Below are 12,179 nucleotides of genomic sequence, written 5' to 3'. Positions count from 1 at the left end.
ATGCTGTTACTCATTACCTTCGATTTGATTGATTTACGTACTCTAATATTCGTTTGTATACATATGTTTGTATATACGTACATATGTATGTATGCATTTACATAATCTCAAATTGTCAACAAAATTTTTTTATCCTAATTAAACACATTTAACTGGAAAGTTTTTATAAAAATTTGTGTCTGCCTTTAATCTCTACCTTACACATGACTGGCACATGTTCATATGTATGTGTTATATATGTATGCACGTATTTAGGTCTATCGGTTTGCCCGATTAAACACTATAGCTTAGCGTGATATGTGCGATATTATGCGAAGCTACTGCAATAGACTCTCCTAATATTAGTTAATGCGACGAGTCGAATATTAACATTTTTAGGTATTGTTGTTTAAGCTTTCGCGAGAAATAAATTCAACCAAGCATTTGTTCAATAATATGCTTCATCTGTTTAAGTAGTTCTGTCCTCTACCTTTGCTCGGGAAGCACAACAAAATGAAACTGATCTGTTTGGAGTTATGTAAAATGTAAATGTTTGTCGTAGTGAAGTAAACTAGTCAAATAAAGGTAGAAGTTATCTGTCATGAGTCATATTGCGCACTTTTTGTATCATGTGTACTCTCTTTTAAGTGTAGCTTAAAAATTCACCACAGGTTAACTTTCACTGAAAAAGTAGTTTTCAAGTACGTAGTTAACTATTCATCCCATCTGAAATTATTGGGGATTTAGCATTGCTCTCATTGAATCTGTGCATATGTATGTGTGTCTTGATCAATCAAAAGCTTCATATTTTAACTAGCCAAATTTGTACACATAGTAATCATAATACGGTTAAAAAAAATTTTGTTTGCTCACATTATTTACGAGTACAAACTACTTATTCCATAATCAGTTCTTGTGACTTTCGTGGGGGTGTGTCTATATTTGGAGTTCGGTAATACTTTCCCTTTTTGCAATCGATTAAAGAATGTCTAAGACAGATAAGCTGCAACTCACATTCTAATCCTCTACCTAGCCTGCGGTAGCCTCTTCCGCATTCCAATTCAAATAAGTCCCGCTTTAATTCCTGTTCCTGTCACGCGTTAATATTGGGTAACAGAGCAACCAGCTACATATTTTGCTTTACACGTCCTTTGGATACAATTTAAAATAAAATGTTTTAGTAAGCGTTTACCATTTTCGAACGCATTTACTATTTTTTTGTAATGTTTTTGTTTTCATTGTTGCATTTTTGCAGTTGACTTCACTCTTTTTTGTTTAATTTATTCAAACCCAAAAATGATTGTATCTCACAACGACGACATTTATTTTGCATTAGTAGCTTCCCTTTGAATTTGCGTTATTTATCAATAGTGTATATAAAAAGAAAGTATAAATAAATAGTTTTAACAAACATTTAGAAAATACCTTTTAGCAAATATTTGAATAGGAATACATATAGTAGATGTATAATTTCAATAAATATACTTGCACGTAAGCTTCATACAAACATAGCTGCTTAGTTTCAAAGTTATTTTCTTACACTAGGTACTCTCAGCAAAAAATCTTTCAAAAAAAAGGCTAATCTTTTAGTGTACATATACTTACATATGTATATGTGTATAGAACAATCTTAATACAATTCTCTCAGATTTTTTTTTAAATTGTCACAAAACCTTAATACCTACATATTAAATATATAAATGTTTGTGTAAGAATTTAATGGCATCTTTCATGATATGTATGTTTGTTGAATTTTGAACAGTTATATATTGGCGCGTATCTATGACTCTCTCTCTCTACCGTTACGCGTACGTGTCGACATATGTAGATATGTACATATATATTTTGTTTCTGCCCACAATCCGAAGGCATCCGTTCACAGTTCTCCATTTTATAATTCCTTCAAATAGTTGAATTCGATTTGATAGCTGAACACATTCGCTTACAAATGGCATTCAGAGCGAGCCAATATACCGAAGTAATTGCTCATTTGTTTACTGCCGTTGCGGTGAGTTTTTAAAATATATGCATTAACGCAAATATGCTAACGGCCACGTTGGTGACCATGCTCAAATGCGGCACACGTAACTGCATCCCATTGTAGATGGATGTGCCGGCGCTTATGCCGCCACAGTGCATCTTTTCCAATGGCATTGCTTGTACGTAGTATTGTCGGTTTTCGATAGGCATGTGACAAACGGGCTTTTTCTTCTGCGCCATCTCGTCATCTCGATTCTTCAGGTCCTGTAAAAGCTTTGGGAACCATGTAAGCTCACATGAACATATCAACGGATTATCTGCAAAAAGACCGAAGTTTTTGAATTTCTCTATTTATTTAAGTATGTTTGTATGTATGTATGCAATACTAGCTTGCTAGTACCTCGATGCGGGTACTTAAGCGAACATAATTATTGAAGTTAATCTTCTTGTTAACTTACATAAATAAGTTCTTAAATAAAACATGTACATATAATGAAGTGTACGTAGTTTAAAACCAAGATCGATTATTTAAACCAGGGGCGTGAACCGGTTTTGAACCGAACCGGTTTTTAACCGGAAACCCGACTTTTTCTATTAATTAACTGAACCATTAACCGAATCGAAATTTTCCACAAATGTTTGATCCGAACCGAAAACCGAACCACTTTTCATAAAGGTTTAAAGGTTCGTTTAAACCTATTTTCAATAGATAAATTTACACGCTTTTGTTTCTTTTCGTTAAATATGGAATTACATACTAGAGATGGGCACGGGCCTAAATTTTCAGGCCCGGCCCGGCACGAGTGCAAAATCAACTTTAAAAAACACGCACGAGCCCGCACGTTAAGAATTTTAGTGGGGCCCGGCACGACGGGAGACGTCCAAGCCCGGAAATAAAAAGCCAATTTTTATTATATGTATACATATGTATGTACATATTTTTAATTTTGTGTTTATGTATGTATATTTACTTAACCGAATCAATTTTTTACATCAAAGATTTTTAAAATATATTTTTTGGGAAGTAGAAAAAGTGGAAGGTGTTTTATGTACAGATATGTAAACAAAACTACTAAGTATCTTATTTTTGCTATCGGTTTCCAAATATTTCTTTTTTTCCTTTTCTCTTATCAAAAGAGTTTTAAATATGTACTATTTTTATTTTGTACTAGCAGACCCGGCGAACTTCGTCCCGCCCAAAATTTGTATATATTTTATTGAAACTTTTTGGTCCAACATTTTAACCAACAATTCACGTTTACGATTTTCATTGGCACATTCGTCTACTAAGATTATGGCTTGGTGGTCATTTGCCGCTTAAGGAAAGTGTTATATCCGGGAAGAAGTTCTCGAAATTCTCCAGTTGTGCGGCATTTCATAGCACGGTTATTCGCAAAGCGAAATAAATTTGTCCCNAGAAAATCGGACCGTAAATACGATTTTTTCGAATAGATCGGTCCCTGGTCCACTTTTCGGAAAAAATGGATCATATATGCTAACAAGCTACTTACGTACCAAATTTTAAGCGAATCGGACCGTAATACGATTTTTTCGAATAGGTCGGTCCCTGGTCCACTTCTCGAAAAAAATGGACCACATATGCTAATATATGCTAAAAAGCTACCTACGTACCGAATTTTTAGCAAATCGGATCGGTAATTCGACTTTTTNCCTGGCGGCAACAATGACCCGGTTCCATAGTGAATGTCCTAGAAGCTTTATAGTATAGTTGGTTGCAATTTCAAAGTNATCGGTAATTCGACTTTTTCGAATAGATCGGTCCCTGGTCCTCCTACCCGAAAAAAGTAAATTTTTTTAGCCTAAAACATGGTGGTTACTGAAAGCTATTTATATACAAAATTTTATGAAAATCGAACCATCCGTTCGCGAGATTACCTGTTACAAAAAAAAGGGACTTCTCTTTATATAATTAGTATAGATTTTTATTTGTTTATCTAAATTTATAGTATTAGCAACGGGCTTTTTCGTNTAGTAATAACTCAACTACAGCGCCAACTGTCGGATTACATTGTGAAACTAAACCATCCAGAGACCCACTCAAACACACAACAAGNATAATTAGTATAGATTTTTATTTGTTTATCTAAATTTATAGTATTAGCAACGGGCTTTTTCGTGCTTATTCGTGAAATTTTTTTATTTTTATGAAATTTTACTGAACGCCCATGCACGCACGAGCTCGTGCTGATAGCAAATATTCCGGCCCGTACCCGCGGGCTTCCGCAGGGGCCAAAAGCCCGGCCCGTGCCCATCTCTATTTCATACCATGTTTGTTTACCATGTGGCAGNTGCGATTGATTTCGTATATCTCCATACCTAGTTCCAGAACTCTACCATGCACACTTTCAGAGATATGTAGCATGAGAAATTCGGTTTGTATGGGAGGCGCCACGCCCCCTTTACATATAGATTTTTGTTTACCCTAAAACTATCCTTGGGACACTTGCGGCAGGTGGCAGTTTCAAAAGACNTCGGACCGTAATACGATTTTTTCGAATAGGTCGGTCCCTGGTCCACTTCTCGAAAAAAATGGACCACATATGCTAATATATGCTAAAAAGCTACCTACGTACCGAATTTTTAGCAAATCGGATCGGTAATTCGACTTTTTCGAATAGATCGGTCCCTGGTCCTCCTACCCGAAAAAAGTAAATTTTTTTAGCCTAAAACATGGTGGTTACTGAAAGCTATTTATATACAAAATTTTATGAAAATCGAACCATCCGTTCGCGAGATTACCTGTTACAAAAAAAAGGGACTTCTCTTTATATAATTAGTATAGATTTTTATTTGTTTATCTAAATTTATAGTATTAGCAACGGGCTTTTTCGTGCTTATTCGTGAAATTTTTTTATTTTTATGAAATTTTACTGAACGCCCATGCACGCACGAGCTCGTGCTGATAGCAAATATTCCGGCCCGTACCCGCGGGCTTCCGCAGGGGCCAAAAGCCCGGCCCGTGCCCATCTCTATTTCATACCATGTTTGTTTACCATGTGGCAGTATCAAATGTAAAGGCAACTCATCTCATTTAACATACACTTGAAATTTAACCTTGCGCGTTGCTGCACTTGACACTTTACACTTAGACTTGCGCATTATTTTTTTTATTTCCGAACCGTTGAACCGAACCAAAACCCCGGTTCACAGACTAAAAAACCGCTTTGTCGAACCAATCCAAAAGTGCAAAAACGGTTCGAACCGCTAAACCGAACCGACCAAATTTTTCATCCGGTTCACGTCCCTGATTTAAACACATAAACAAAAACTTTATAAAAAAAATCGATAAAGCAATGTTATGTAATTTTTACAAGAATTTAATTCTATAAAGTCATTGATTATATATATTTATACATACATACAGTGTTGGACATATCTGTCATTTCGGACCAAATTCAAAAGGATGTTGTTTGCCACTTATTATTATTTATTAATTTTTAAAATTCTTCAATTCATTCCCTAAGAAATACCATATAAACCTAAGCTTAAAGTTTTTTAGAACACTGAAAAAAGTCATCAAGTTTTCATCAAAATATCAAACTTTTTTCTCAGAGGTGTTTATAGCCTATTCAATTTTAGTGTAATGCCGTACAGCACTCGGCATAAGTAAAAAAAGTAAGTTCTCCGTTTTTCGAAGTTAGCCTCCGAAATCGAGTTATGGGCCTTCGAAGTTCGAAATTGGACTTTTGGTAAAAAATTATTTTTAATTATTGCATGTACAAAGCGAAAAAAGTAAAAATACAGAGGTGGTTCACCTTTTTCTCTTATTTAAACGGTATATAACTTTTTTTGTGCAAACTTTTATTACAGATGCTTTAGTTTCTATATATAGAGGGTCAAAAGTCAGATCTTAGAAAACTAAGACCGCCATTGTAGGTATGCACACTAGAGTGGTCCAAAAATGCATGTGGAAAAAGTAAAGTCGGAATTTTTATGCTATGTATTAAAAATGGTTAAATAAACAATTGGGTATTGTTATTGATTCAAAATAAAAAAAGTTTGGGGTATTTTTTCGATATAGAACCCCCTAGGGGTGAGAGCAATAAAATTCACTAATGTACACCCTTTACACTTAGAATTTGCTATATTTTTATAAAGTAAGTTAGTGGATATTAAACGAACAAAAGGAAAACTGTACATACTGATGATTATAAGGGTGTGTTATTCAAATGTCTGGGAGCGTATGATTGTATATTAGTAAAGATGAAATTACCTGTGATATCGATTATGCGCAACGTATCAGTAATTGGCTCCATTATATCCAGTGGAATGCGTGATAATTTGTTATTTTGAATGTTGAGCGTTTCAAGAGAGTTGAGATTTTCGAAAATCATACTCGGCAATACTTTTATGCTAGAATAATAATAAATATTAAATCATTTTACGGTGGAGGTATTCAATGAGGACATACTCATTCTTCTGGAAATCGAGGAATGCGAGCGAGTCTCCAAAACCGGTGAAAGCATCCTCTTGTATAAAACTTATGTTGTTATTCCTTAAATCTAGGTGACGCAAACGATGTAATGGACGTAAGGCATCGCTAGGTATGGATTGAATCTTGTTGTCACCCAAGCGGAGATATTGAAGATTTTCTGAAATTCGATTTTAGTTATACTACGATAAAGTTTTTTAAGTGAAGCCTTTTATATTTAGATTTAAATTAAAAAAATACAGTTTGAGAGCGAAATACATACATATACACATTTTATGTATGTTTGTGATCAGGGTTGCCACTTTGATAACTTAGTACCAAAAGTGGTGAAAACAAGTTCGCAAGGCGAACTTAGCACAGTGAGTAGGCAACTGGCTGAATCAAGTGGATGGTCGGTTCGAATCCTACTGAAAGAAGTCTGATGAGGAAATGTGGTGATTTCCGAAAAGCTATCACCTCTACCATTTTTTTAAATTATTGTTGCTTTCCCGCGGTAAGTTTTTCATTAAAACGGCCTCAAGCTCAATAAAAATTGTTGAATATAATTGTTATAAGGACATAAAATAACAAACACAAAGTAGTTAAATATCTTTACTTTATCAATTTCTTTCCAAAAACGTAGTATACTTTATTGCATTAATTTTCGAACGCTTTAATGCATACTTTTTATATGGGAAAATCTAAAAAGTAGACACACTTTCCAAAAAAAATATTAATTTTTAAATTTGTGAGCACACGTTTGTTTTATATACCATTTTATTCGTAATCTTTTAGTTAATCGATTGGCTCCGGTTTTGGAGATAACGGTACTTGAAAGTTTAATTAAATTTTAACTATTTTATAAATAACTCCCTCAGTTTTGAAGTTATTTTACTAAAATTTTGCACATAACGGGTTTTAGTATTACCTTAATTATTTCTTAAAATCATCGAAATGGGTTCACTTTAACATATAGCTCCAATACAACTGATTACGCAGATATGTGTTTGTGCGCAATAACTCTAACTTCATATCTGAATAATAAATTATATGCGTGCTATATGTTAAAGTGACTATAATAAATTTTTACCTGCTTAATTGGAGGAGTTATAACGCAAAACAACGTACCTGAACAATCAGTTGTATGTGGGAGCAAGATGTTACCGATTCGATGATTTTAGGAGATTAAATAATATTGTTAATATTAAAATACAAGCGTGTGCAAAATTTTAGTAAAATATCTTCAAAACTGAGGGAGTTTTTTTTTTATATAATAGTTAAAATTTAAACAAAATTTCAAGTACGGCTATCTCCAAAAGTGGAGCCAATCGCGCAGAACTGGGGACGGCAATGAATTTAGAAGGCTCCTATTAAGTAAGAGCAACTATCAGCACCTTTGTCGAATAAATTGGATTTGATACCGCGCTCGAATTATTCTGACTACAGGAAGGAGCATAATTAAAAGTACTAAATCAAGGTTTTTACATACTTCTAGAGACACATTTTGACGTAGAATACGTCTTACCTTAAGGTATGGGGGCTATGTTCAAATGTTGTAGTTGTAATTTTTAGAGCTTCACAAAAACGCTTATTGCACGAGAACTAATAAAGCGATTTCAAAGAAAAGTATGGCGTTTCAAAGATAAAATTGCAAACCTGTCGACAGATTCATTTTTGTAAATAACCAATTCGGTTTCTGTCGTAAAAACAACGGTAAACATTGCCTTATTTTGGGGTCAATTTTGAGCCTTTAAAGTGCTCTAGCAACTTATTGTTGGCATATATAACTTTCATTTTCGGGATATAGGTTCTTTGGAGCAGTAGAAATATTATCGGGTACAAATTTTATATAAATTTAACAAATATTGAGCATTTTAAGGCAAAAAATTGTTGAAAAAATTTGCAAATTTTTTTCATTACCAAAATGCTCGAAAACCGCTCGAATGATTTTGTTTTTGTTTTCTTTAATCAAAAATTCAAGAGTTTTCCTTTCGTTTGGTATATGGGAAGTATTGGTTGATATCTTCTATATATGTTTATTTTATTCAAATATATGGGCATAAATGATTTTCCATACAAAATCACCTCGTCATCATTTTGCAAACACGTGCATATGTTGGAAGTGTGGGAAGGAGACAAAAAGTATGTATGCGTATGTAATGCGGCTTTTGATAAACAGAGGCGCGCTATTTATAACCTAATCGCAGCGTGTGTACATATGTAAATACATACATACGTACATATGTTGATTGCAGTTAATGTGGATCTGTTTCTATTTTTAGTAATCTATGTATGTCTATACATACATATGTACATACATATTATATATGTACATACATATATGAACACATGTATGCATAATACGCGAAGACTTTTCGAAGTGAAACAACATTTAGAAAAAGTCCAATCCAAGAATAAAAGTAAAGGTGAGGACGTACATAGATAAAGAAAAGGATAAAGGCCAAGGTAAAAATAAACACAAAAAACAATGGTATAAAATAAAAATAAAAATAGGGCTTTCGCTTATATTCCCATTGAGTTCTTTTCACTTAGAAGTATGTAAATTTGTAAAATTTTGGAAAAACCCTTTTTTTCTTAGTGTGTGATTTCGTTTTTGACTTGGATATGCTCTTAACCATACCACGTATTCTACGTTTAAATGTAGCGGCTGTATCTCCGATACAGCCTGCAGACCAATACGAAGGCGCTGGACTGTTCCTTTTTTGTAGCATTTTATGTAATATTATAAGGACTAGTAGTTATAGAAAGATTAAGACCGTTTCGACGTATTTTCCAAATGTGCCTTCAGTTAACATGTTTTTGGAATAAAAATTACTCTCAAGATCGCAGACAAATTTAAAAAAATCAATGCCAGTTTTTATAAATTGCAATTATTAAGTAAAAAAAAAACATAAAAGACCGGCGCAAAAAAAAATAAAAATGTGAACGTGAATTTCTGGCGGCCTATTGTTGGTTATTCTTAAATTCCTTGGGTCATAAAACTGCTTACCCAAAAATGTTCAAAAAATTCAGAGTAAAAGGTTCGACACAACAATTTTTGGAGTCAAACTATTTCCTTTCTGTTTAAATTAAGGCATACTTATGAACCATACTTTTAGCTTCATCGTGCTTCAACAACTATATAATAATAATAATACATAGGCGCTTACACATATGTTAGTGTTTGGCCGAGCTTCTCCTCTGATTTGTGGCGTGCGCCTTGATGTTGTCACACAAAGCGGAGGGACCTACAGTTTTACGCTGACTCCGAACGGCGATTGTATTTTTATGAGAAGCTATTTTTCATGGCAGAAATACACTCGGAGGTTTGCCATTGCCTGCCGACGGACGACCGCTGTTAAAAAAAAACCTTTTTTCTATATTTTTTGCGATGTTGCTTTGACCAGGGTTTGAACCCAGGCGTTGCGTACTACTACAAATCTTGTTCATTATTAATTTAGTGGATTAAGGATTAATTAGGTGGATTAAGGTAACGATAGAATTTTTAAATTAAAATTAGTCTACTACGGCACATTCCATTTAGCTGCCTATTTCGAAAGGAGTTTTATTCATTGTGAATGAACACTTTTCGTTTAATAGCATCGCGGGATCAAAAAAACGATTTAATCTTTCCATTTCGAAATGGTCTAAGGACTGTAAGGCTAAAAAAAACACACAGTTTTAAATATCCGAGTAATCTAATAGATCCCCTTTTACAAACTTATTTATATATACTTTACACTAAATACCTCCCAAATACATATATGTCTGCATACCAAATTTCAAGTTCATTTGACTTATGGATCCCAATTTATGGCTGTTTAAATATTCCTCACCTATGCTCCACGTTCCCTTTTACAAGCTCATGTATACAAACCTTACTATGGATATGTATTCATACCAAAGTTCATATTCTGGTAAATTATGATTCCGGAGTTGTAGCTGATACAAAATTGTACGCCTGTGGAATGTGCCACGTCCCCTTCGAAAAAAAAAAAATTATATATGCCTTACTATAGACATTTATCATATATCTTCACTCCAAATTTCAAGTTCATGTGACCTGTGGTTCCGAAGTTATATCTGTTTGAAAACTTCACGCCCATGGGATGTTCCACGCCTTCTTGTACAAACTCATTTATATATACCCTACTATAAGAACCCATCATAGATATATCTGCATGCCAAATTCAATCTTATGTGACTTATGGTTCCGGAGTTATAGCTGGTAAACAATTTCACGCCTATGGAATGTGCCACGCCCCCTCTTACAAACTCATATACATATATATAGCCTACTATAAGCACCCACCATAGATATGTCTGCATACCAAATTTGAAGTTCATGTGACTTATGGCTCCGAAGTTATAACTGATAAAAATTTCCACCCTATGGGATGTCCCACTCCTCCTTATCGAAACTAATTTATATATACCTTATTATATACTACTTGTTTTTTGTTATTTTATGGCCTTATAACAATTATATTCAACAATTTTTATGAGCTTGGGGCCGTTTTCCACAATAAGTTTTCACTTAAAATGGCCTCCAGCTCATAAAAATTGTTGAATATAATTTTAGAGTACCGTTAATTTCTTCATGATCAAATCATCGGATCTAAACCCAATTAGTATGGGACTACCTCGGAGGTACCACTTTTCCTTAAAAAAAAAAAAAAACTTTATATAAATCGATGAACGTGGTCCAAAGTTATAGGGTAACATACATAAAAAGCAAAGAAAAAAATATCCCGACGAATTTATAACCTCCTCGTTTTTTTTAAGTCAGTTACAAACTAAACAATAATATTTAATTCATAAATAGATGTACAAATTATGAGTAAGTTTAATATGAAGTGTGTTTTATATAAATTTATCTTAAAATAATATAATTGTATCAAATAATCAAAAAAAAATCCATAAGCGCGTAAGCTGTAAATGGCCAATTAGCTGATCATAATAGCAAAGTAGCGTTACCGAGTTAACAAATACCGATGAAAACTTTAACGAATTTGTGTGAAAGTCCTTTGACCACATCGTATCTTGTAGCTATTTTGCTGCTGAATCCAAATATGGCCGCGGAATTGCTTTAGCACGTGAGATATCCAAACCTCAAAGTGCCAAAAACACGGTTTTTGGCGATATTTGAGGTTATATTATGAAAACAATAATTTATCATTTAGAATTACTCTTCCCCTTTAAAATTCATTTTAGTTTGTTGCGATTCGATTTTTCTTTTCGCGAGATAGGTATACCAGTTTTAAGGTGGCTGTTCAATCGTTATGAAATCGATATATTCTTTTATACTTGTAAATATTGTTTATTTTTTTTTACTTTTGTTAAATACAAACTGTTATGAAAACAAGTAAATTTTAGCAAAAAAAAACCGACTTCAACTCTCATATAAAAAAAAAATATATATATATATATCTCATGATCCGCTGATCGGATCTTAACCAGATTAGTATGGGACCACCTCTGAGACACTACCTTTCCGATGCAAAAAGAATTATCGAAATCGGTTGACGTGGTCCAAAGTTNTCGGTTAAAAAGTATCCTTTGACTCAAAAAAAATTTAGTGCTTTTAGTGTGGTAAAACGCTTTTTTCCAAGTTTTGGTTCATTTTGAAATTCAAAAGTTGGAAACACTGCGATTTACATATAAGACCTTTTTATCTTATCTATATATTATTAAACCGTGCAACAGTAAATTTTGCACACACAAAAATAAATATATTCGCGAAACTAAGGGTAAATTATTGTAAAACTGCGTACTTAGTTTTTCTCTC

At 33.5% G+C, this 12,179-nt stretch overlaps 1 protein-coding gene across 2 annotated transcripts in view; it reads right to left on the bottom strand.

Moving 5' to 3' along the window:
- Window positions 1-417: 417 nt before the first annotated feature.
- Window positions 418-12,179, bottom strand: part of LOC108366521 (slit homolog 1 protein) — a 36,211-nt gene continuing 24,449 nt past the window's right edge. For both annotated transcript variants that reach the window (XM_017620941.1, XM_017620942.1), the window contains 3 exons: window positions 6,392-6,572; window positions 6,194-6,333; window positions 418-2,276 (listed from right to left, as the gene is read on the bottom strand). In XM_017620941.1, coding sequence (XP_017476430.1) covers window positions 1,996-2,276; window positions 6,194-6,333; window positions 6,392-6,572 — 602 coding nt within the window. In that variant the 3' untranslated portion in view covers window positions 418-1,995. The remainder of the gene's footprint in view (window positions 2,277-6,193; window positions 6,334-6,391; window positions 6,573-12,179) is intronic.

Source organism: Rhagoletis zephyria, unplaced genomic scaffold (genome assembly GCF_001687245.7).
Source record: "Rhagoletis zephyria isolate East Lansing unplaced genomic scaffold, Rhagoletis_zephyria_1.1 Rzeph_scaffold_02303, whole genome shotgun sequence".
Taxonomy (NCBI): domain Eukaryota; kingdom Metazoa; phylum Arthropoda; class Insecta; order Diptera; family Tephritidae; genus Rhagoletis; species Rhagoletis zephyria.
This window is presented reverse-complemented; position numbering and strand designations above follow the sequence as displayed.